The 27311-nt window shown below is 41.6% G+C and overlaps 2 protein-coding genes across 2 annotated transcripts in view; both read left to right on the top strand.

Moving 5' to 3' along the window:
- LOC110539068 (NLR family CARD domain-containing protein 3) overlaps positions 1-27311 on the top strand; it is a 1005455-nt gene that overhangs the window by 366020 nt on the left and 612124 nt on the right. The gene's annotated exons all lie outside the window — the stretch shown is intronic.
- carhsp1 (calcium regulated heat stable protein 1) overlaps positions 6139-27311 on the top strand; it is a 28476-nt gene continuing 7303 nt past the window's right edge. The window contains exons 1-2 of the mRNA XM_036939635.1: positions 6139-6405; positions 23494-23747. Of these exons, the coding sequence (XP_036795530.1) occupies positions 23524-23747 (224 nt within the window). The 5' untranslated portion in view covers positions 6139-6405; positions 23494-23523. The remainder of the gene's footprint in view (positions 6406-23493; positions 23748-27311) is intronic.

Here is a 27311-nt window from a genome sequence, read left to right as displayed (position 1 = left end):
CAGAGCTCTGGTTGAAAGTAGTGCACTACTACAGTAACCACAGAGGGTTTTGCCCATCAGAGCTCTGGTTAAAAGTAGTGCACTATATAGGGAACAGGGCTCCATTTGGGGAGTAGTTCATCTGGTTGTAGGTAGTGTAAATACAAAATATAATAATGTCCTTTTTTTTCCCACAGCAGAAGAATGGATGTTTTTTTTTTAAACGTGCATCTTGATCTGCTTTTCTATTTAATATATATTTAAAATGTTGTGCTTAGTTCTTTCTGTTGATGTGTTGTCTTCTATGTGGACAGGGACAGGAAAGAGACCTTTTCATTTGGTTTGTTAAATACATCTTTTCACTACGTCTTGCCTTCAGTTTTTTTCAATAAGTTTTTTTTTTTTTTTTTCAATAAGTGACGACCTTTGTATCGTTACAGCTGATTTGACTAGAACTTCAAATAGATCCTTTTCTCCGTTGTGAATGAGAAACCACTTCTTCAAGGTCACCTGCAGCCTTGATTCCAATACACCTTTTTATACAGAGCAACGTATGACAGTTCAGATGGGGACGACTAGACATGGTGACGCAGAAAACACATTACCTGGATCCAGTAGCAAATTAATGTTTTAATTAATGTGTTAAAGAAATAAATTGCTTTTCTATCATGTTAGAGGTTACCAGGATTGGGGGTCAATCACTTTTCTATCTTGTTAGTGGTTACCAGGGGTCGGGGGTCAAAATCACTTTTTAAATTCCAGTCAATTGAGAATGTTCACTGACATTCCAGTTCCAACTGTCATCAATGCCTTTCAATAAAGAACATTTGGAATTCGGTTTACTTAGTGAATTGAAATGGAGCTCCACCCTGATCGCTATATTACTGTGTATACTGATAGGTGTACTACGTACGCTGGACAGCCCTTTTCCCCAACCAATGGTAGAACTGTTGTGGCGCCCTCTGCTGTTTTAATGGAAGTAGTGCAGTCTAATGTCCCTCCCACTTCACATCTTCACACACCCGGGTCGTGTTCATTAGTAGCACACCTTAGCGGGGGGAAAAAACGCTTTACACAAACGGAACACGAGCGTTTTCTTATTAGACATGTTCAGGTAGTCTCTCCTCGTTTCAGCCTGTTTGATTCCTAATGAATACGACCCTGTTCATTCTGTTTGATTCCTATTGAATCACCTGTTCTGTGGTGTATTCATTCTGTTTGATTCCTAATGAATACGACCCTGTTCTGTGGTGTATTCATTCTGTTTGATTCCTAATGAATCACCTGTTCTGTGGTGTATTCATTCTGTTTGATTCCTAATGAATCACCTGTTCTGTGGTGTATTCATTCTGTTTGATTCCTAATGAATATGACCCTGTTCTGTGGTGTATTCATTCTGTTTGATTCCTAATGAATATGACCCTGTCCCGTGGTATATTCAGTTGTGCACACTAGGAAACCGTAGCAAAGTGTTTTTGCAACAGAAAATGCTTTGTAATGAAATCGAGTGTTTCATTCTGGATAAGTTCAGGTTGTCCTTCACTGTTTGGTGCCTAATGAATACGACCATGTCCTGTTTCCTGTTTCCTGGTTTAGTTTGAATACGACCATGTCCTGCTTCCTGTTTCCTGTATCTGGTTTAGTTTGAATACGACCATGTCCTGTTTCCTGTTTCCTGTATCTGGTTTAGTTTGAATACGACCATGTCCTGTTTCCTGCGTCTGGTTTAGTTTGAATACAACCATGTCCTGTTTCCTGTATCTGGTTTAGTTTGAATAAGACCATTTCCTGTTTCCTGGTTTAGTTTGAATAAGACAATGTCTTGTTTCCTGTTTCCTGTATCTGGTTTAGTTTGAATACGACCATGTCCTGTTTCCTGTATCTGGTTTAGTTTGAATACGACCATGTCCTGTTTCCTGTATCTGGTTTAGTTTGAATACGACCATTTCCTGTTTCCTGGTTTAGTTTGAATATGACCATGTCCTGTTTCCTGTTTCCTGCGTCTGGTTTAGTTTGTGATTTCCTACATCCAGTACCAGGGCTGTTCCTTACTTGTGTTGATTTCAGAACATGTCTTCACAGCTCCTGTTCCTCTGGTTTATAATCATCACATGTTATCATCAGAACTACATTCTCTCTCACACACACACACACACACACCCCAATGTTAAACGTTTGTACCAACAGCTCAGATGAAAATAAATGAATTTACAATGTCATGCTGTGGGGTCCCTTGATTGAGTGTTTTGTTTGTTAGGACACGTTAGTGTTTTGTTTGTTAGGACACGTTAGTGTTGTTTGTTAGGACACGTTAGTGTTGTTTGTTAGGACACGTTAGTGTTTTGTTTGTTAGGACACGTTAGTGTTTTGTTTGTTAGGACACGTTAGTGTTTTGTTTGTTAGGACACGTTAGTGTTTTGTTTGTTAGGACACGTTAGTGTTTGTTAGGACACGTTAGTGTTGTTTGTTAGGACACGTTAGTGTTTTGTTTGTTAGGACACGTTAGTGTTTTGTTTGTTAGGACACGTTAGTGTTTTGTTTGTTGGGGCACGTTAGTGTTGTTTGTTAGGACACGTTAGTGTTGTTTGTTAGGACACGTTAGTGTTGTTTGTTAGGACACGTTAGTGTTTTGTTTGTTAGGACACGTTAGTGTTTTGTTTGTTAGGACATGTTAGTGTTGTTTGTTAGGACACGTTAGTGTTGTTTGTTAGGACACGTTAGTGTTGTTTGTTAGGACACGTTAGTGTTTTGTTTGTTAGGACATGTTAGTGTTGTTTGTTAGGACACGTTAGTGTTTTGTTTGTTAGGGCAGGTTAGTGTTTTGTTTGTTAGGACACGTTAGTGTTTTGTTTGTTGGGGCACGTTAGTGTTTTGTTTGTTAGGACATGTTAGTGTTTTGTTTGTTAGGACACGTTAGTGTTTTGTTTGTTAGGACACGTTAGTGTTTTGTTTGTTAGGACACGTTAGTGTTGTTTGTTAGGACACGTTAGTGTTGTTTGTTAGGGCAGGTTAGTGTTTTGTTTGTTAGGACACGTTAGTGTTTTGTTTGTTAGGACACGTTAGTGTTTTGTTTGTTGGGACACGTTAGTGTTTTGTTTGTTAGGACACGTTAGTGTTGTTTGTTAGGACACGTTAGTGTTGTTTGTTAGGACACGTTAGTGTTTTGTTTGTTAGGACACGTTAGTGTTTTGTTTGTTAGGACATGTTAGTGTTGTTTGTTAGGACACGTTAGTGTTGTTTGTTAGGACACGTTAGTGTTGTTTGTTAGGACACGTTAGTGTTTTGTTTGTTAGGACATGTTAGTGTTGTTTGTTAGGACACGTTAGTGTTTTGTTTGTTAGGACACGTTAGTGTTTTGTTTGTTAGGACACGTTAGTGTTGTTTGTTAGGACACGTTAGTGTTGTTTGTTAGGACACGTTAGTGTTGTTTGTTAGGACACGTTAGTGTTTTGTTTGTTAGGACACGTTAGTGTTTTGTTTGTTAGGACACGTTAGTGTTGTTTGTTAGGACACGTTAGTGTTGTTTGTTAGGACACGTTAGTGTTGTTTGTTAGGACACGTTAGTGTTTTGTTTGTTAGGACATGTTAGTGTTGTTTGTTAGGACACGTTAGTGTTTTGTTTGTTAGGGCAGGTTAGTGTTTTGTTTGTTAGGACACGTTAGTGTTTTGTTTGTTGGGGCACGTTAGTGTTTTGTTTGTTAGGACATGTTAGTGTTTTGTTTGTTAGGACACGTTAGTGTTTTGTTTGTTAGGACACGTTAGTGTTTTGTTTGTTAGGACACGTTAGTGTTGTTTGTTAGGACACGTTAGTGTTGTTTGTTAGGGCAGGTTAGTGTTTTGTTTGTTGGGACACGTTAGTGTTTTGTTTGATAGGACACGTTAGTGTTTTGTTTGTTGGGACACGTTAGTGTTTTGTTTGTTAGGACACGTTAGTGTTTTGTTTGTTAGGGCACGTTAGTGTTTTGTTTGTTACGACACGTTAGTGTTTTGTTTGTTAGGACACGTTAGTGTTTTGTTTGTTAGGACACGTTAGTGTTTTGTTTGTTAGGACACGTTATTGTTTTGTTTGTTAGGGCACGTTAGTGTTTTGTTTGTTAGGACACGTTAGTGTTTTGTTTGTTAGGGCACGTTAGTGCTTTGTTTGTTAGGACACGTTAGTGTTTTGTTTGTTAGGGCACGTTAGTGTTTTGTTTGTTAGGGCACGTTAGTGTTTTGTTTGTTAGGACACGTTAGTGTTTTGTTTGTTAGGACACGTTAGTGTTTTGTTTGTTAGGACACGTTAGTGTTGTTTGTTAGGACACGTTAGTGTTTTGTTTGTTAGGGCACGTTAGTGTTTTGTTTGTTAGGACACGTTAGTGTTTTGTTTGTTAGGACACGTTAGTGTTGTTTGTTAGGACACGTTAGTGTTTTGTTTGTTAGGACACGTTAGTGTTTTGTTTGTTAGGACACGTTAGTGTTTTGTTTGTTGGGACACGTTAGTGTTTTGTTTGTTAGGGCACGTTAGTGTTTTGTTTGTTAGGGCACGTTATTGTTTTGTTTGTTAGGGCACATTATTGTTTTGTTTGTTAGGACATGTTAGTGTTTTGTTTGTTAGGACATGTTAGTGTTTTGTTTGTTAGGACACGTTAGTGTTTTGTTTGTTAGGACACGTTATTGTTTTGTTTGTTAGGACACGTTAGTGTTTTGTTTGTTGGGGCACGTTAGTGTTGTTTGTTGGGACACGTTAGTGTTGTTTGTTGGGACACGTTAGTGTTGTTTGTTGGGACACGTTAGTGTTTTGTTTGTTAGGGCACATTATTGTGTTGTTTGTTAGGGCACGTTATTGTTTTGTTTGTTAGGACATGTTAGTGTTTTGTTTGTTAGGGCAGGTTAGTGTTTTGTTTGTTGGGACACGTTAGTGTTGTTTGTTGGGACACGTTAGTGTTTTGTTTGTTAGGGCAGTTTAGTGTTTTGTTTGTTGGGACACGTTAGTGTTGTTTGTTGGGACACATTAGTGTTGTTTGTTAGGACACGTTAGTGTTTTGTTTGTTAGGGCATGTTGGAGTGTTTTGTACAGATATCATGCTTGCAAACAAATTCTAGAGTTCACAAACCATTTTAATATTAGATTGCCTTTTTTTAATAAATAATGTCTTGTTACATTTAACGATGTTATGAAGGTAATTTCCTTAGTAGTTGATGTCAGAGATCAGTATGTGGGGGAAGTGGGTGTTCAGGATGATAGATGAGTTTCCCCTCTAGTAATTACCAGGAGCCCCCCCTCCCCCCAATTGTACGAGGAAAATCACCACTTCCCCAAACAGAAGTAAACGGGATGTCCAATAAAAACTCATTGTCTTTGCAAGACATTTTTACTACGGTGTGCACAAATGAATACATCACAGGTTAGTCCCTCCCCGTTTTGGCCTGTTGGCCTCTGTTTGGTTCCTAGTGAATACCACCCACTTGTAGTCCACAGTCTATTCCTGTAATGGTGTTTCTACTGTTGTAGTCCACAGGGTAACAGTCTATTCCTCTAATGGTGTTTCTAGTGTTGTAGTCCACAGGGTAACAGTCTATTCCTATAATGGTGTTTCTACTGTTGTAGTCCACAAGGTAACAGTCTATTCCTCTAATGGTGTTTCTAGTGTTGTAGTCCACAGGGTAACAGTCTATTCCTCTAATGGTGTTTCTAGTGTTGTAGTCCACAGGGTAACAGACTATTCCTCTACTCGTTTTATTTAACTAGGCAAGTCAGTTAAATATTAGGGGACTGGGCAAACTGTTACCCTAATGGAAGGTTAAAGCTGGGTTGTTTGACCTGGGTAGGACGTCATTGTAAATAAGAGTTTGTTCTTAACTGACTTGCCGAGTTAAATAAAGCTTAAATTAAAAAAATACAGACGGTGTAAAAATCTGGCATGTGTCTGTAATGTAGTGAGGCAGGAACTCGACCAATGGCCTGGCAATCTGTTCCTAGATCTTTCGGTAAAAGTCAATCCTTTACTGTAAAGTCATGTTGCGTAAGGTAAAGGTTGACTTTTGCACTTGGAGACAATTGTTTTTGTTGTCGTCCTAACGTGCCGCATGGAGAGCTGGACGATCAATATCGAGTAAAATCGTGTATCTCCGTTGTGGAGGTTTTAGATTCAGATCTCTTCGGGTTACGGTCATGAGGAGCCTACTCCACGATGACGTCATCGCTAGATGGGTCCCGCCCATCGGGACTCGCACTGAAACGAACGGAGAAACAAACCCAGCTTCACTGCTGTCGTTGTACTTCACACGTCCTGTCTATTCTCCCAAATAACTATTTTGTTGTGAGAAAAGGTTACGAATTGATTGATAACGATCTCAGACTGCAGGGAGTCCGTTTTTATCCATTACCTGCTGCTCGACCTCAAAAGGAAAGTGTTTTTGTTTCCTCCACGGAAAAGTTCGGAAAAGGTGAGTGGTGACGCGCTTCACTTCAGAGCCTTGCGCAAACGTGATTGCTTCATTAACGCCATTCATATAATGCGTACAGCATTTATATCGTACAGCATTTATAAACAGTTACGCTGTTAGCCTACATTATTGACACAGTCGAATGAAAAATCAGTGCAGTCGCTCGATACAATCAAAATAACTGTAGTTGGCTGTTTTACTATAGATGTTTCATAATTAAGTCTAAATCATACCCATTCATGATTAACTGATGGCGATTCAAAACGAAGTGAAGCATATTTGTATTTATTTAAATATGTGTAGTTGGAAGTTAGGGCGGGAGTGGGTTGCGTGGGGGCGAGGTAGTTTAGGGGGGAGGGGGTTTGCGTGCGTGTTAAGAGTCAAAGACTGGTGTAAATCACAGTTTTCTTCTGTTCAGTGTTGTCAGTATGAATGGTTCTAGAAGGCTAGTGTTCTGTTGTCAATATGAATGGTTCTAGAAGGCTAGTGTTCTGTTGTCAATATGAATGGTTCTAGAAGGCTAGTGTTCTGTTGTCAATATGAATGGTTCTAGAAGGCTAGTGTTCTGTTGTCAATATGAATGGTTCTAGAAGGCTAGTGTTCTGTTGTCAATATGAATGGTTCTAGAAGGCTAGTGTTCTGTAGACTAGTGTTCTGTGCTAATGGTCCCTAGTGGGCAATAAAACGAAAGTAGGAGGACAGAGAGGGGGATATTAGGAGGAGAGAGACAGAGAGGGAGGATATTAGGAGGAGAGAGACAGAGAGGGAGGATATTAGGAGGAGAGAGACAGAGAGGGAGGATATTAGGAGGAGAGAGACAGAGAGGGAGGATATTAGGAGGAGAGAGACAGAGAGGGGGGATATTAGGAGGAGAGAGACAGAGAGGGAGGATATTAGGAGGAGAGAGAGGGAGTATATTAGGAGGAGAGAGACAGAGAGGGAGGATATTAGGAGGAGAGAGACAGAGAAGGAGGATATTAGGAGGAGAGAGACAGAGAGGGAGGATATTAGGAGGAGAGAGACAGAGAGGGAGGATATTAGGAGGAGAGAGACAGAGAGGGAGGATATTAGGAGGAGAGAGACAGAGAGGGAGGATATTAGGAGGAGAGAGACAGAGAGGGAGGAGAGAGACCGAGAGGGAGTATATTAGGAGGAGAGAGACAGAGAGGGAGGATATTAGGAGGAGAGAGACAGAGAAGGAGGATATTAGGAGGAGAGAGACAGAGGGAGGATATTAGGAGGAGAGAGACAGAGAGGGAGGATATTAGGAGGAGAGAGAGAGAGGGAGGATATTAGGAGGAGAGAGAGAGAGAGAGAGGACGATATTAGGAGGAGAGAGACAGAGAGGGAGGATATTAGGAGGAGAGAGACAGAGAGGGAGGATATTAGGAGGAGAGAGACCACTCCAAGGTCTGGGAATGGGGAAGTAGATGTGTGTCTACCACTCCAAGGTCTGGGAATGGGGAAGTAGATGTGTGTCTACCACTCCAAGGTCTGGGAATGGGGAAGTAGATGTGTGTGTGTGTGGGAAGGTCTAAGCATCATAGAAATTGTGTTACTAGATCCGTACAGTAAATCCTCTGTGTTTCTCCGGGTAAATGTGTACAGTCCTGTGTGTGTGCCCTAAATGGCACCCTAATCCCACCATAGTGCCCTCTGGACTGGAGCCGTATGGGCCCTGGTCAAGTAGTGTAAAACAGAGATAATAGGCTGCTATTTAGGACACAGTCCTGGGAACCTTGCCTTTGTACAGTATTATGACTGCTCACTCACACTGTGTGTGCGTGTGTGGTGTGTGTGTGTGTGTGTGTGTGTGTGTGTAACACCCTTGCTGTATTATCATATAATTTCAGCTGTTTGTGAATGTGATATTAGGAACCATTAATGTTTAGAAGGATCTTGACAGAGTAGAAGTGTTAGAAGGATCTTGACAGAGTATAAGTGTTTTTTTATTAAAGGTATTGAGGTACAATGTGGACGGACGGAAGACAGACAGACAGAGAGACATGAAGTCAGACAGACAGACAGAGACATGAAGTCAGACAGACAGACAGAGAGACATGAAGTCAGACAGACAGACAGACAGACAGAGAGAGAGACAGAGAGAGAGACAGACAGACAGACAGACAGACAGACAGACAGACAGACAGACAGAGACATGAAGTCAGACAGACAGACAGAGACATGAAGTCAGACAGACAGAGTGTTAGTGTCTTTTCTGTGTTTTCTTAGAGAGCACTATGAGTTTGCTACTTCCCTCCAGACTCCCGCTGTGTGTGTTGTTGAAAAGGCACAAAGACATAGACACATTAGCTGTTACCCTCTCTGTTGTTGACCAGGCTCAAAGACATATATAGACACATTAGCTGTTACCCTCTCTGTTGTTGACCAGGCTCAAAGACATAGACACATTAGCTGTTACCCTCTCTGTTGTTGACCAGGCACATAGACATAGACACATTAGCTGTTACCCTCTCTGTTGTTGACCAGGCACAAAGACATAGACACATTAGCTGTTAGCCTCTCTGTTGTTGAACAGACACATTAGCTGTTAGCCTCTCTGTTGTTGAACAGACACATTAGCTGTTAGCCTCTCTGTTGTTGAGCAGACACATTAGCTGTTAGCCTCTCTGTTGTTGAACAGACACATTAGCTGTTAGCCTCTCTGTTGTTGAACAGACACATTAGCTGTTAGCCTCTCTGTTGTTGAACAGACACATTAGCTGTTAGCCTCTCTGTTGTTGAACAGACACAAAGACATAGACACATTAGCTGTTAGCGCCTCTGTTGTTGAACAGACACATTAGCTGTTAGCCTCTCTGTTGTTGAACAGACACATTAGCTGTTAGCCTCTAGCTCCTGTCAGCCTGGCGATAGTGTTATGAAACTATTATCTATAGCGATGCATGATATATTATGAACATATCGGTATCGGACGATATTAGCTAAAAAAAAATGCCAACGTCGGTACATTGACGCCCCGGACGACGCTGGGCCAATTGTGCGCCGCCCTATGGGACTCCCAATCACGTCCGGATGTGATACAGCTTAGATTCGAACCAGGGACTGTAGTGACGCCTCTTGCTGCACGGAGATGCAGTGCCTTAGACCTCTGTGTACATGCTAACTATTTAACTGTTCTAGAATGCTTAATATATACACAGGGTACCAGTACAGAGTCAATGATAACTTGGTTATATACACAGGGTACCAGTACAGAGTCAATGCTAACTTGGTTATATACACAGGGTACCTAGTCAATGATAACTAGGTTATATACACAGGGTACCAGTACAGAGTCAATGATAACTTGGTTATATACACAGGGTACCAGTACTGAGTCAATGATAACTTGGTTATATACACAGGGTACCAGTACTGAGTCAATGATAACTTGGTTATATACACAGGGTACCAGTACAGAGTCAATGATAACTTGGTTATATACACAGGGTACCAGTACAGAGTCAATGATAACTTGGTTATATACACAAGGTACCTAGTCAATGATAACTTGGTTATATACACGGGGTACCAGTACTGAGTCAATGATAACTTGGTTATATACACAGGGTACCAGTACTGAGTCAATGATAACTTGGTTATATACACGGGGTACCAGTACTGAGTCAATGATAACTTGGTTATATACACAGGGTACCAGTACAGAGTCAATGATAACTTGGTTATATACACAGGGTACCAGTACAGAGTCAATGATAACTTGGTTATATACACAGGGTACCAGTACAGAGTCAATGATGACTTGGTCATATACACGGGGTACCAGTACTGAGTCAATGATAACTTGGTTATATACACAGGGTACCAGTACAGAGTCAATGATAACTTGGTTATATACACAGGGTACCAGTACTGAGTCAATGATAACTGGATGGCAGTCTGTCTGTGGTACTCGGTGATGTTTTGGATTTGCTACAAACACAACACGTTGTAATCAGGACGTAACGTACCGTTCTTTGCCACATTATTTGCAGTTTTACTTTAGTACTTTGTTACAAACATGATGTACGTTTTGGAATATTGTTATTCTGTAAAGGCTTCCCTTCTTTTCACTCTGTCAATTAGGTTAATGTTGTGGAGTAACTACAATGTTGTTGATCCCATCCTCAGTTTTCTCCTGTCACAGCCATTAAACTCTGTAACTGTTTTAAAGTCACCATTGACCTCATGGTGAAATCACTGAGTGGTTTCCTTCCTCTCCGGCAACTGAGTTAGGAAGGACGCCTGTATCTTTGTAGTGACTGGGTGTATTGGTACACTATCCGAAGTGTAGTTAATAACTTCACCATGCTCAAAGGGGTTTTTAACAACTGTTTTGTTTTGCAAGGCACTGGAAAACCTCCCTGGTCTTTGTGGTTGAATCTGTGTTTGTAATTCACTGCTTGACTGAGGGACCTTACTGATAGTTGTATACTGGGGTACAGAGATGAGGTAATCATAAAAAAATTATGTTAAACACTATTATTGGACACATAGTGAGTCCATGCAACTTATTATGTCACTTGTTGCGCAAATGTTTACTCCTGAAATTATTTAGGCGTTTCCATAACAACGGGGTTGAATATATATTGACTCAAGACATTTATGCATTTATTTGTTAACATTTCTGTCTGACACCGCCTGGTATAGAGGTCCTGGATGGCAGTCTGTCTGACCCGGCCTGGTATAGAGGTCCTGGATGGCAGTCTGTCTAACCATGCCTGGTATAGAGGTCCTGGGTGGCAGTCTGTCTGACCCGGCCTGGTATAGAGGTCCTGGATGGCAGTCTGTCTGACCCGGCCTGGTATAGAGGTCCTCGATGGCAGTCTGTCTGACCCGCCATGGTAAAGAGGTCCTGGATGGCAGTCTGTCTGACCCGCCCTGGTATAGAGGTCCTGGATGGCAGTCTGTCTGACACCGCCTGGTATAGAGGTCCTGGATGGCAGTCTGTCTGACCCGGCCTGGTATAGAGGTCCTGGATGACAGTCTGTCTGACCCGCCCTGGTATAGAGGTCCTGGATGGCAGTCTGTCTGACACCGCCTGGTATAGAGGTCCTGGATGGCAGTCTGTCTGACACCGCCTGGTATAGAGGTCCTGGATGGCAGTCTGTCTGACACCGCCTGGTATAGAGGTCCTGGATGGCAGTCTGTCTGACACCGCCTGGTATAGAGGTCCTGGATGGCAGTCTGTCTGACACCGCCTGGTTTAGAAGTCCTGGATGGCAGTCTGTCTGACACCGCCTGGTATAGAGGTCCTGGATGGCAGTCTGTCTGACACCGCCTGGTATAGAGGTCCTGGATGGCAGTCTGTCTGACACCGCCTGGTATAGAGGTCCTGGATGGCAGTCTGACTACTGCTGTACAACTTCCACCGCTCCTTGCTTCACACCTTTGCAGGAAGAGTAGAACTAAATAGAACAGAAGGACATTTCTCAGTTTAGTTTTGTTAAAGGGATTTCATCTCCGGTGACTGGGCAGGAAGAGACTTGGGCAGTTCCTGATTTATGTTTTCCAGTCCTGTTCCTGGTTTCCTCCCTGAGGATGGTGTGGGAAGGAAGGATAGGGGCGGGGAGAAGGGAAGGGGAGGGGGGAGGAGCTGTGTCTCTACCCAGGCTGTGTGTGTGTGTGTGTGTGTGTGTGTGTGTGTGTGTTTTTAAGCCGATCCTTAACTATTTAGAGTTAATGCCTAAACTTCACCCTAAACACAAAATGTCATGTTTGGAACGACTTCTAAATGTTACGTTTGAGAAATATGGATAAACGTGAGACTGAGATAGCTGATTGGACAAACACAGACCAGAAAGAAATGGAAGGATTCAGTGTTCACTACTAGAACCAGCTGAATCTCCTCTGTTATGTCAACCTGTTGATGTGTTCACTACTAGAACCAGCTGAATCTCCTCTGTTATGTCAACCTGTTGATGTGTTCACTACTAGAACCAGCTGAATCTCCTCCGTTATGTCAACCTGTTGATGTGGTCACTACTAGAACCAGCTGAATCTCCTCTGTTATGTCAACCTGTTGATGTGTTCACTATTAGAACCAGCTGAATCTCCTCTGTTATGTCAACCTGTTGATGTGTTCACTATTAGAACCAGCTGAATCTCCTCTGTTATGTCAACCTGTTGATGTGTTCACTACTAGAACCAGCTGAATCTCCTCCGTTATGTCAACCTGTTGATGTGTTCACTACTAGAACCAGCTGAATCTCCTCCGTTGTGTCAACCTGTTGATGTGTTCACTACTAGAACCAGCTGAATCTCCTCTGTTATGTCAACCTGTTGATGTGTTCACTACTAGAACCAGCTGAATCTCCTCTGTTATGTCAACCTGTTGATGTGGTCACTACTAGAACCAGCTGAATCTCCTCTGTTATGTCAACCTGTTGATGTGTTCACTATTAGAACCAGCTGAATCTCCTCCGTTATGTCAACCTGTTGATGTGTTCACTACTAGAACCAGCTGAATCTCCTCCGTTACGTCAACCTGTTGATGTGTTCACTACTAGAACCAGCTGAATCTCCTCCGTTATGTCAACCTGTTGATGTGGTCACTACTAGAACCAGCTGAATCTCCTCTGTTACGTCAACCTGTTGATGTGTTCACTACTAGAACCAGCTGAATATCCTCTGTTATGTCAACCTGTTGATGTGGTCACTACTAGAACCAGCTGAATCTCCTCCATTATGTCAACCTGTTGATGTGTTCACTACTAGAACCAGCTGAATCTCCTCCGTTATGTCAACCTGTTGATGTGGTCACTACTAGAACCAGCTGAATCTCCTCTGTTATGTCAACCTGTTGATGTGGTCACTACTAGAACCAGCTGAATATCCTCTGTTATGTCAACCTGTTGATGTGGTCACTACTAGAACCAGCTGAATCTCCTCCGTTATGTCAACCTGTTGATGTGTTCACTACTAGAACCAGCTGAATCTCCTCCGTTATGTCAACCTGTTGATGTGGTCACTACTAGAACCAGCTGAATCTCCTCCGTTATGTCAACCTGTTGATGTGGTCACTACTAGAACCAGCTGAATCTCCTCCGTTATGTCAACCTGTTGATGTGTTCACTACTAGAACCAGCTGAATCTCCTCCGTTATGTCAACCTGTTGATGTGTTCACTACTAGAACCAGCTGAATCTCCTCTGTTATGTCAACCTGTTGTTGTGTTCACTACTAGAACCAGCTGAATCTCCTCCGTTACGTCAACCTGTTGTTGTGTTCACTACTAGAACCAGCTGAATCTCCTCCGTTATGTCAACCTGTTGATGTGGTCACTACTAGAACCAGCTGAATCTCCTCCGTTATGTCAACCTGTTGATGTGGTCACTACTAGAACCAGCTGAATCTCCTCCGTTATGTCAACCTGTTGATGTGGTCACTACTAGAACCAGCTGAATCTCCTCCGTTATGTCAACCTGTTGATGTGGTCACTACTAGAACCAGCTGAATCTCCTCTGTTATGTCAACCTGTTGATGTGTTCACTATTAGAACCAGCTGAATCTCCTCTGTTATGTCAACCTGTTGATGTGGTCACTACTAGAACCAGCTGAATCTCCTCCGTTATGTCAACCTGTTGATGTGGTCACTACTAGAACCAGCTGAATCTCCTCTGTTATGTCAACCTGTTGATGTGTTCACTATTAGAACCAGCTGAATCTCCTCTGTTATGTCAACCTGTTGATGTGGTCACTACTAGAACCAGCTGAATCTCCTCCGTTATGTCAACCTGTTGATGTGCTCACTACTAGAACCAGCTGAATCTCCTCCGTTATGTCAACCTGTTGATGTGTTCACTACTAGAACCAGCTGAATCTCCTCTGTTATGTCAACCTGTTGATGTGTTCACTACTAGAACCAGCTGAATCTCCTCTGTTATGTCAACCTGTTGTTGTGTTCACTACTAGAACCAGCTGAATCTCTATGTCAACCACTGGTACAGACTATAATTCAGATGTAGTGTCCTGCTGGTTAGTGTCTAGTCTACACTATTAAACAGGGATTCACTGGTACAGACTATAATTCAGCTGTAGTGTCCTGCTGGTTAGTGTCTAGTCTACACTATTAAACAGGGATTCACTGGTACAGACTATAATTCAGATGTAGTGTCCTGCTGGTTAGTGTCTAGTCTACACTATTAAACAGGGATTCACTGGTACAGACTATAATTCAGATGTAGTGTCCTGCTGGTTAGTGTCTAGTCTACACTATTAAACAGGGATTCACTGGTACAGACTATAATTCAGATGTAGTGTCCTGCTGGTTAGTGTTTAGTATATTAAACAGGGATTCACTGGTACAGACTATAATTCAGATGTAGTGTCCTGCTGGTTAGTGTCTAGTCTACACTATTAAACAGGGATTCACTGGTACAGACTATAATTCAGATGTAGTGTCCTGCTGGTTAGTGTTTAGTATATTAAACAGGGATTCACTGGTACAGACTATAATTCAGATGTAGTGTCCTGCTGGTTAGTGTCTAGTCTACACTATTAAACAGGGATTCACTGGTACAGACTATAATTCAGATGTAGTGTCCTGCTGGTTAGTGTCTAGTCTACACTATTAAACAGGGATTCACTGGTACAGACTATAATTCAGATGTAGTGTCCTGCTGGTTAGTGTCTAGTCTACACTATTAAACAGGGATTCACTGGTACAGACTATAATTCAGATGTAGTGTCCTGCTGGTTAGTGTCTAGTCTACACTATTAAACAGGGATTCACTGGTACAGACTATAATTCAGATGTAGTGTCCTGCTGGTTAGTGTCTAGTCTACACTATTAAACAGGGATTCACTGGTACAGACTATAATTCAGATGTAGTGTCCTGCTGGTTAGTGTTTAGTATATTAAACAGGGATTCACTGGTACAGACTATAATTCAGATGTAGTGTCCTGCTGGTTAGTGTCTAGTCTACACTATTAAACAGGGATTCACTGGTACAGACTATAATTCAGATGTAGTGTCCTGCTGGTTAGTGTCTAGTATATTAAACAGGGATTCACTGGTACAGACTATAATTCAGATGTAGTGTCCTGCTGGTTAGTGTCTAGTATATTAAACAGGGATTCACTGGTACAGACTATAATTCAGATGTAGTGTCCTGCTGGTTAGTGTCTAGTCTACACTATTAAACAGGGATTCACTGGTACAGACTATAATTCAGATGTAGTGTCCTGCTGGTTAGTGTCTAGTCTACACTATTAAACAGGGATTCACTGGTACAGACTATAATTCAGATGTAGTGTCCTGCTGGTTAGTGTTTAGTATATTAAACAGGGATTCACTGGTACAGACTATAATTCAGATGTAGTGTCCTGCTGGTTAGTGTCTAGTCTACACTATTAAACAGGGATTCACTGGTACAGACTATAATTCAGATGTAGTGTCCTGCTGGTTAGTGTCTAGTCTACACTATTAAACAGGGATTCACTGGTACAGACTATAATTCAGATGTAGTGTCCTGCTGGTTGGTGTCTAGTCTACACTATTAAACAGGGATTCACTGGTACAGACTATAATTCAGATGTAGTGTCCTGCTGGTTAGTGTCTAGTATATTAAACAGGGATTCACTGGTACAGACTATAATTCAGATGTAGTGTCCTGCTGGTTAGTGTCTAGTCTACACTATTAAACAGGGATTCACTGGTACAGACTATAATTCAGATGTAGTGTCCTGCTGGTTAGTGTCTAGTCTACACTATTAAACAGTGATTCACTGGTACAGACTATAATTCAGATGTAGTGTCCTGCTGGTTAGTGTCTAGTCTACACTATTAAACAGGGATTCACTGGTACAGACTATAATTCAGATGTAGTGTCCTGCTGGTTAGTGTCTAGTCTACACTATTAAACAGGGATTCACTGGTACAGACTATAATTCAGATGTAGTGTCCTGCTGGTTAGTGTCTAGTCTACACTATTAAACAGGGATTCACTGGTACAGACTATAATTCAGATGTAGTGTCCTGCTGGTTAGTGTTTAGTATATTAAACAGGGATTCACTGGTACAGACTATAATTCAGATGTAGTGTCCTGCTGGTTATTGTCTAGTCTACACTATTAAACAGGGATTCACTGGTACAGACTATAATTCAGATGTAGTGTCCTGCTGGTTAGTGTCTAGTCTACACTATTAAACAGGGATTCACTGGTACAGACTATAATTCAGATGTAGTGTCCTGCTGGTTAGTGTCTAGTATATTAAACAGGGATTCACTGGTACAGACTATAATTCAGATGTAGTGTCCTGCTGGTTAGTGTCTAGTCTACACTATTAAACAGGGATTCACTGGTACAGACTATAATTCAGATGTAGTGTCCTGCTGGTTAGTGTCTAGTCTACACTATTAAACAGGGATTCACTGGTACAGACTATAATTCAGATGTAGTGTCCTGCTGGTTAGTGTCTAGTCTACACTATTAAACAGGGATTCACTGGTACAGACTATAATTCAGATGTAGTGTCCTGCTGGTTAGTGTCTAGTATATTAAACAGGGATTCACTGGTACAGACTATAATTCAGATGTAGTGTCCTGCTGGTTAGTGTCTAGTCTACACTATTAAACAGGGATTCACTGGTACAGACTATAATTCAGATGTAGTGTCCTGCTGGTTAGTGTCTAGTCTACACTATTACACAGGGATTCACTGGTACAGACTATAATTCAGATGTAGTGTCCTGCTGGTTAGTGTCTAGTCTACACTATTAAACAGGGATTCACTGGTACAGACTATAATTCAGATGTAGTGTCCTGCTGGTTAGTGTCTAGTCTACACTATTAAACAGGGATTCACTGGTACAGACTATAATTCAGATGTAGTGTCCTGCTGGTTAGTGTCTAGTCTACACTATTAAACAGGGATTCACTGGTACAGACTATAATTCAGATGTAGTGTCCTGCTGGTTAGTGTCTAGTCTACACTATTACACAGGGATTCACTGGTACAGACTATAATTCAGATGTAGTGTCCTGCTGGTTAGTGTCTAGTCTACACTATTAAACAGGGATTCACTGGTACAGACTATAATTCAGATGTAGTGTCCTGCTGGTTAGTGTTTAGTATATTAAACAGGGATTCACTGGTACAGACTATAATTCAGATGTAGTGTCCTGCTGGTTAGTGTCTAGTCTACACTATTAAACAGGGATTCACTGGTACAGACTATAATTCAGATGTAGTGTCCTGCTGGTTAGTGTCTAGTCTACACTATTAAACAGGGATTCACTGGTACAGACTATAATTCAGATGTAGTGTCCTGCTGGTTAGTGTCTAGTCTACACTATTAAACAGGGATTCACTGGTACAGACTATAATTCAGATGTAGTGTCCTGCTGGTTAGTGTCTAGTATATTAAACAGGGATTCACTGGTACAGACTATAATTCAGATGTAGTGCCCTGCTGGTTAGTGTCTAGTCTACACTATTAAACAGGGATTCACTGGTACAGACTATAATTCAGATGTAGTGTCCTGCTGGTTAGTGTCTAGTCTACACTATTAAACAGGGATTCACTGGTACAGACTATAATTCAGATGTAGTGTCCTGCTGGTTAGTGTCTAGTCTACACTATTAAACAGGGATTCACTGGTACAGACTATAATTCAGATGTAGTGTCCTGCTGGTTAGTGTCTAGTCTACACTATTAAACAGGGATTCACTGGTACAGACTATAATTCAGATGTAGTGTCCTGCTGGTTAGTGTCTAGTCTACACTATTAAACAGGGATTCACTGGTACAGACTATAATTCAGATGTAGTGTCCTGCTGGTTAGTGTCTAGTCTACACTATTACACAGGGATTCACTGGTACAGACTATAATTCAGATGTAGTGTCCTGCTGGTTAGTGTCTAGTCTACACTATTAAACAGGGATTCACTGGTACAGACTATAATTCAGATGTAGTGTCCTGCTGGTTAGTGTCTAGTCTACACTATTAAACAGGGATTCACTGGTACAGACTATAATTCAGATGTAGTGTCCTGCTGGTTAGTGTCTAGTCTACACTATTAAACAGGGATTCACTGGTACAGACTATAATTCAGATGTAGTGTCCTGCTGGTTAGTGTCTAGTCTACACTATTAAACAGGGATTCACTGGTACAGACTATAATTCAGATGTAGTGTCCTGCTGGTTAGTGTCTAGTATATTAAACAGGGATTCACTGGTACAGACTATAATTCAGATGTAGTGTCCTGCTGGTTAGTGTCTAGTCTACACTATTAAACAGGGATTCACTGGTACAGACTATAATTCAGATGTAGTGTCCTGCTGGTTAGTGTCTAGTATATTAAACAGGGATTCACTGGTACAGACTATAATTCAGATGTAGTGTCCTGCTGGTTAGTGTCTAGTCTACACTATTAAACAGGGATTCACTGGTACAGACTATAATTCAGATGTAGTGTCCTGCTGGTTAGTGTCTAGTCTACACTATTAAACAGGGATTCACTGGTACAGACTATAATTCAGATGTAGTGTCCTGCTGGTTAGTGTCTAGTCTACACTATTAAACAGGGATTCACTGGTACAGACTATAATTCAGATGTAGTGTCCTGCTGGTTAGTGTCTAGTCTACACTATTAAACAGGGATTCACTGGTACAGACTATAATTCAGATGTAGTGTCCTGCTGGTTAGTGTCTAGTCTACACTATTAAACAGGGATTCACTGGTACAGACTATAATTCAGATGTAGTGTCCTGCTGGTTAGTGTCTAGTCTACACTATTAAACAGGGATTCACTGGTACAGACTATACTTCAGATGTAGTGTCCTGCTGGTTAGTGTCTAGTATATTAAACAGTGATTCACACGTTGTTGACTTGTTTACATTGTGGACACACTACATAGAGTTTTAACTGTGTCTGATCCTATACAGACATGAGGGAAGGGACCGTGATGATAATCAGTGATGGTGTATGTATGTATGTGATGGTAGCAGTACTGCTAAACCTGTCTGACCGGTATTGGAGGTTATTCAGAAACAAAAAAATATAGGCCCCCCCCCCCCCACACACACACACACACACACAGATGTAGAGATCAGCATTGGTCTCTGGTGGAATATTCCATGGGTCTGATCGCTACTGAAACCAGCCTGTGTCAGCAGGTGTGTGTGTGTAAAATAGTTCCATTGTGTCCATCTGGTTGACATGTGTGGCTATCTCAATTGCAGCCAGAGGAGGAGGGTCAGTTTATACAGGAAATGTATCCGATTTAATTTTTTTTTATTTGTAATCATGACAATTACTGTGTTGGAGAAGAAAGTAAAAGTGCAATATGTGCCATGTAAGAAAGCTAACTTTTAAGTTCCTTGCTCAGAACATGAGAACATATGAAAGCTGGTGATTCCTTTTTAACACGAGTCTTCAATATTCCCCAGTAAGAAGTTTTAGGTTGTAGTTATTATAGGAATTATAGGACTATTTCTCTCTATACCATTTGTATTTCATTAACCTTTGGATATTGGATGTTCTTATAGGCACTTTAGTATTGCCAGTGTAACAGTATAGCTTCCGTCCCTCTCCTCGCCCTCCCTGGGCTCGAACCAGGAACACATCGGCAACAGCCACCGTCGAAGCAGCGTTACCCATGCAGAGCAAGGGGAACAACTACTAGAAGTGTCTGAGTGAGTGATGTTTGAAACGCTATTAGCGTGCACCCCGCTAACTAGTTAGCCATTTCACATCAGTTACACCAGCCTCATCTCGGGAGTTGATAGGCTTGAAGTCATAAACAGCGAAGAGCTGCTGGCAAAATGCACGAAAGTGCTGTTTAAATGAATGCTTATGCGCCTGCTTCTGCCTCCCACCGCTCAGTCAAATACTTGTATGCTCAGTCAGATTATATACAACGCAGGACACGCTAGATAAACTAGTAATATCATCAACCATGTGTAGTTAACTAGTGATTCTGATTAATTGATTGATTGTTTTTATTAAGTTTAATGCTAGCTAGCAACTTACCTTGGCTTACTGCATTCTCGTTGCACTTGTGGAGAGAGGCAGGTCGTTATTGCGTTGGACTAGTTAACTGTAAGGTTGCAAGATTGGTTCCCCCGAGCTGACAAGGTGAAAATCAAGACAAGTGTGTCTTGCCTACAGTCAAGCATGGTGGTGGGGGTGTCATGGTCTGGGGCTGCATGAGTGCTGCCGGCACTGGGGAGCTACAGTTCATTGAGGGAACCACGAATGCCAACATGTACTGTGACATACTGAAGCATAGCATGATCCCCTCCCATCGGAGACTGGGCCGCAGGGCAGTATTCCAACATGATAACGACCCCAAACACACCTCCAAGACGACCACTGCCTTGCTAAAGAAGCTGAGGGTAAAGGTGATGGACCGGCCAAGCATGTCTCCAGACCTAAACCCTATTGAGCATCTGTGGGGCATCCTCAAACGGAAGGTGGAGGAGTGCAAGGTCTCTAACATCCACCAGCTCCGTGATGTCGTCATGGAGGAGTGGAAGCTCTGGTGAACTCCATGCCCAAGAGGGTTAAGGCAGTGCTGGAAAATGATGGTGGCCACACAAAATATTAACACTTTGGGCCCAATTTGGACATTTTCACTTGGGGGTGTACTCACTTTTGTTGCCAGCGGTTTAGACATTTAATGGCTGTGTGTTGAGTTATTTTGAGGGGACAGCAAATGTACACTGTTATACAAGCTGTACACTCACTACTTTACATTGTAGCAAAGTGTCATTTCTTCAGTGTTGTCACATGAAAAGATATACTCAAATATTTACAAAAATGTGAGGGGTGTACTCACTTTTGTGATCTACTGTATATTGATTGCAATTGTTCCCGAATGAGTGATCGTTCAAGTGTAAAGGATTAGCATTTCAATTGTTATAATTATCACCTCTGTAGTGACTTCTCAGCTGACCTCCACTTGTTATAATGATCACCTCTGTAGTGACTTCTCAGCTGACCTCCACTTGTTATAATGATCACCTCTGTAGTGACTTCTCAGCTGACCTCCACTTGTTATAATGATCACCTCTGTAGTGACTTCTCAGCTGACCTCCACTTCCCTTTTGTCCACCAAGCCGCCATGCCGGTTTAGCCCACTAGGGGCACATTCTCCTATCATTTCTTGAAACCATATTTACTTTGTTTGTTTGTGTGTGCACTTCTGTGATTAGTTAGTTAATACATAAATGATTTAAGACAATTGATGTACGGATGACTTATAGTGAAGACTGGGTTCGTGCAGATAACCAACCATTTACGACGTTTGGAACGAGACTAACGTGAGGTAAAATAAATAATTCATTAATTTGAAGACTAATTGATCAGATAGACAATATCTGAAAAGATTAAATTATAACACTGTAATCTGAATATGTTCCTTGGTGCCCCGACTTCCTAGTTAATTACAGTTACGTGATTACCCCAGCATGTTAAAGTTAAATAATGTTTTTAGAAGTGTTTACAAATGAGTTACAAATGTCAAGCAAATAGGCACTGAGTTTGAAGGTCGGCCTTGAAATACATCCACAGGTACACCTCCAATTGACTCAAAGGATGTCAATTAGCCTATCAGAAGCTTCTCAAGCCATGACATCATTTTCTGGAATTTTCCAAGCTGTTTATAAAGGCACAGTCAACTTAGTGTATGTAAACTTCTGACCCACTGGAATTGTGATACAGTGAATTATAAGTGAAATCATCTGTCTGTAAACAATTGTTGGAAAAATGACTTGTGTCATGCACAAAGTAGATGTCCGAACCGACTTGCCACAACTATAGTTTGTTAACAAGACATTTGTGGAGTGGTTGAAAAACACGTTTTAATGTTTCCAACCTAAGTGGATGTAAACTTCCCATTTCAACTGTATATAGTAATGTAATGTGTAGAACACATTTTATATCTGAATGTTCTGTAACATTAAACCCTCCTGAACAGGCCCCATGGGCTAGAACCTGGCAGCACTTTGATTGGTGTTGCCATGGTGAAGAGGGTTCTTAATGTCCTAGGAGGGCACTGATTGGGCGGCCAGGGTTTGGAGTGGGTGTGTTTCTGTATCTGCAGTCAGGCTAGTGCCTATGTAGCTGATTGACAGTTTTCAGTGTGAGTCTAGTAGAGTAGACTTAGCCTGGTCCCAGATCTACTGATCTATCACAGTAGAGTAGAAATAGCCTGGTCCCAGATCTACTGATCTATCACAGTAGAGTAGAAATAGCCTGGTCCCAAATCTACTGATCTATCACAGTAGAGTAGAATTAGCCGGGTCCCAGATCTACTGATCTATCACAGTAGAGTAGAAATAGCCTGGTCCCAGATCTACTGATCTATCACAGTAGAGTAGAATTAGCCTGGTCCCAGATCTACTGATCTATCACAGTAGAGTAGAATTAGCCGGGTCCCAGATATACTGATCTATCACAGTAGAGTAGAAATAGCCTAGTCCCAGATCTACTGATCTATCACAGTAGAGTAGAATTAGCCTGGTCCCAGATCTACTGATCTATCACAGTAGAGTAGAATTAGCCTGGTCCCAGATCTACTGATCTATCACAGTAGAGTAGAATTAGCCTGGTCCCAGATCTACTGATCTATCACAGTAGAGTAGAATTAGCCTGGTCCCAGATCTACTGATCTATCACAGTAGAGTAGAATTAGCCTGGTCCCAGATCTACTGATCTCTCATAGTAGAGTAGAAATAGCCTGGTCACGTCCCAGTTCTGTTTGTGCATCATGCTAATACTGCTTGTCATGTCTAACAGTAGCATAATGGCACAAACAGACTGGTACCCAGGCTAGGGAAGAAACCCTAGACCAAATCCATTTCCTAGACAGTGGAACAGGAAATGAAAATGATGGATGGGCCAAGAGAAAAGAGTTAGGAGGGAAGGACAAAAATGATACAACCCTCCCTCCCTGTTATCTCTTCATATTCTCTGTAGTCACGACATCCACCTCTCCTGTCTATTGTAAACTGTTTAGAGGGTCATTTGGAACTGTGATGTCATAATCAGGTCTATTAGTATAACAACTAAACTGGGTTTCTCCTCCCTTTCTCTCCTCTCCTTGTCTGCCTCTCTGTCTGTCTACTCTAGGTGGTTGTCACGACTACCCTTCCTCACACAATGTCTTCTGAAGCCACACGCATCCAGGGGTCAGTATCCCCATGCTCTACGACCCCTCCCCTGACCTCTGGGGCCCCTGGCTCCCCGGTCTCCCCAGTCTCTCCAGTGTCCCCTGGGTCCCTGTGCCCGCCAGCCTCCCGGTACCGAGACCGTTCCCCCTCCCCCATGAGAGGTTACCTCATACCCAGCCCTCTGCCAACCAGACGTACTAGGACCTGCTCCGCGTGAGTACTACACACACACACACACACACACACCTAGTTAGTGTTATAACGGCTTAACTTATTAGGTCTAGGGGTCCTAGCTACATGTAACCTGACTCATTATGTCTAGGGTCCTAGCTACATGGTCTGTAACCTGACTCATTATATCTAGGGGTCCTAGCTACATGTAACCTGACTCATTATGTCTAGGGTCCTAGCTACATGGTCTGTAACCTGACTCATTATATCTAGGGGTCCTAGCTACATGTAACCTGACTCATTATGTCTAGGGTCCTAGCTACATGGTCTGTAACCTGACTCATTATATCTAGGGGTCCTAGCTACATGTAACCTGACTCATTATGTCTAGTGTCCTAGCTACATGGTCTGTAACCTGACTCATTATATCTAGGGGTCCTAGCTACATGTAACCTGACTCATTATGTCTAGGGGTCCTAGCTACATGGTCTGTAACCTGACTCATTATGTCTAGGGGTCCTAGCTACATGTAACCTGACTCATTATGTCTAGGGGTCCTAGCTACATGGTCTGTAACCTGACTCATTATGTCTAGGGGTCCTAGCTACATGGTCTGTAACCTGACTCATTATGTCTAGGGTCCTAGCTACATGTAACCTGACTCATTCTGTCTAGGGGTCCTAGCTACGTGGTCTGTAACCTGACTCATTATGTCTAGGGGTCCTTGCTACGTGGTCTGTAACCTGACTCATTATGTCTAGGGGTCCTAGCTACATGTAACCTGACTCATTATGTCTAGGGGTCCTAGCTACATGTAACCTGACTCATTATGTCTAGAGGTCCCAGTTACATGGTCTGTAACCTGACTCATTATGTCTAGGGTCCTAGCTACATGTAACCTGACTCATTATGTCTAGGGGTCCTAGCTACATGTAACCTGACTCATTATGTCTAGGGGTCCTAGCTACATGTAACCTGACTCATTATGTCTAGGGGTCCTAGCTACATGTAACCTGACTCATTATGTCTAGGGGTCCTTGCTACGTGGTCTGTAACCTGACTCATTATGTCTAGGGGTCCTAGCTACATGTAACCTGACTCATTATGTCTAGGGGTCCTAGCTACATGGTCTGTAACCTGACTCATTATGTCTAGGGGTCCTTGCTACGTGGTCTGTAACCTGACTCATTATGTCTAGGGGTCCTAGCTACATGGTCTGTAACCTGACTCATTATGTCTAGGGGTCCTAGCTACGTGTAACCTGACTCATTATGTCTAGGGGTCCTAGTTACATGGTCTGTAACCTGACTCATTATATCTAGGGGTCCTAGCTACATGGTCTGTAACCTGACTCTTTATGTCTAGGGGTCCTAGCTACATGGTCTGTAACCTGACTCATTATGTCTAGGGGTCCTAGCTACATGGTCTGTAACCTGACTCATTATGTCTAGGGGTCCTAGCTACATGGTCTGTAACCTGACTCATTATGTCTAGGGGTCCTAGCTACATGGTCTGTAACCTGACTCATTATGTCTAGGGGTCCTAGCTACATGGTCTGTAACCTGACTCATTATGTCTAGGGGTCCTAGCTACATGGTCTGTAACCTGACTCATTATGTCTAGGGGTCCTAGCTACATGGTCTGTAACCTGACTCATTATGTCTAGGGGTCCTAGCTACGTGGTCTGTAACCTGACTCATTATGTCTAGGGGTCCTAGCTACATGTAACCTGACTCATTATGTCTAGGGGTCCTAGCTACATGTAACCTGACTCATTATGTCTAGGGGTCCTAGCTACATGGTCTGTAACCTGACTCATTATGTCTAGGGTCCTAGCTACATGGTCTGTAACCTGACTCATTATGTCTAGGGGTCCTAGCTACATGGTCTGTAACCTGAATCATTATATCTAACTAAACTCATTATACCCAAACTAAAGACTCTAAACCAAACCAAAGGCCTCAAGGCCACCAATGAAATCCTCGAAATCCTGGTTTTTCCAGCTGGGACACTGACTGACCATCACCTTAATTGGCTGCACCTGATGTGCTTATCACGGCTTAGCTCAGCACCTAGACCCTGTTGGTGCTGCCCCCTGGGGGCGGAGTGTGGAAGTGTTTCCTGGCAGTGGCAATGTGTTGACTAACTGTTTGCCAACATTACCCCCATCATAACACTGTGCCCCTGTCATACACTGTGCCCCCGTCATAACACTGTGCCCCCCGTCATAACACTGTGCCCCCCGTCATAACACTGTGCCCCCCGTCATAACACTATATAATGTATCATAACACTATATAATGTATCATAACACTACTCCCGTATCATAACACTATATAATGTATCATAACACTATATAATGTATCATAACACTACTCCCGTATCATAACACTGTATAATGTATCATAACACTATATAATGTATCATAACACTACTCCCATATCATAACACTATATAATGTATCATAACACTGTATAATGTATCATAACACTACTCCAGTATCATAACACTATATAATGTATCATAACACTATATAATGTATCATAACACTACTCCAGTATCATAACACTATATAATGTATCATAACACTATATAATGTGTCATAACACTACTCCCGTATCATAACACTGTGCCCCCCGTCATAACACTGTATAATGTATCATAACACTATATAATGTATCATAACACTACTCCAGTATCATAACACTGTATAATGTATCATAACACTATATAATGTGTCATAACACTACTCCCGTATCATAACACTATATAATGTATCATAACACTATATAATGTATCATAACACTATATAATGTATCATAACACTACTCCCGTATCATAACACTATATAATGTATCATAACACTATATAATGTATCATAACACTACTCCCGTATCATAACACTGTATAATGTATCATAACACTATATAATGTATCATAACACTACTCCCGTATCATAACACTATATAATGTATCATAACACTGTATAATGTATCATAACACTACTCCCGTATCATAACACTGTATAATGTATCATAACACTATATAATGTATCATAACACTACTCCCGTATCATAACACTATATAATGTATCATAACACTATATAATGTATCATAACACTACTCCCGTATCATAACACTGTATAATGTATCATAACACTGTATAATGTATCATAACACTACTCCCGTATCATAACACTGTATAATGTATCATAACACTACTCCCGTATCATAACACTGTATAATGTATCATAACACTACTCCAGTATCATAACACTATATAATGTATCATAACACTATATAATGTATCATAACACTACTCCCGTATCATAACACTATATAATGTATCATAACACTGTATAATGTATCATAACACTGTATAATGTATCATAACACTACTCCAGTATCATAACACTATATAATGTATCATAACACTGTATAATGTATCATAACACTGTATAATGTATCATAACACTGTATAATGTATCATAACACTACTCCCGTATCATAACACTATATAATGTATCATAACACTGTATAATGTATCATAACACTGTATAATGTATCATAACACTACTCCAGTATCATAACACTGTATAATGTATC

This window comes from Oncorhynchus mykiss, chromosome 12 (assembly GCF_013265735.2).
Source record: "Oncorhynchus mykiss isolate Arlee chromosome 12, USDA_OmykA_1.1, whole genome shotgun sequence".
In the NCBI taxonomy this organism is placed as follows: Eukaryota; Metazoa; Chordata; class Actinopteri; order Salmoniformes; family Salmonidae; genus Oncorhynchus; species Oncorhynchus mykiss.
The sequence above is the reverse complement of the archived record's forward strand: the minus strand, read 5'-3'. Positions and strand labels throughout refer to the sequence as shown.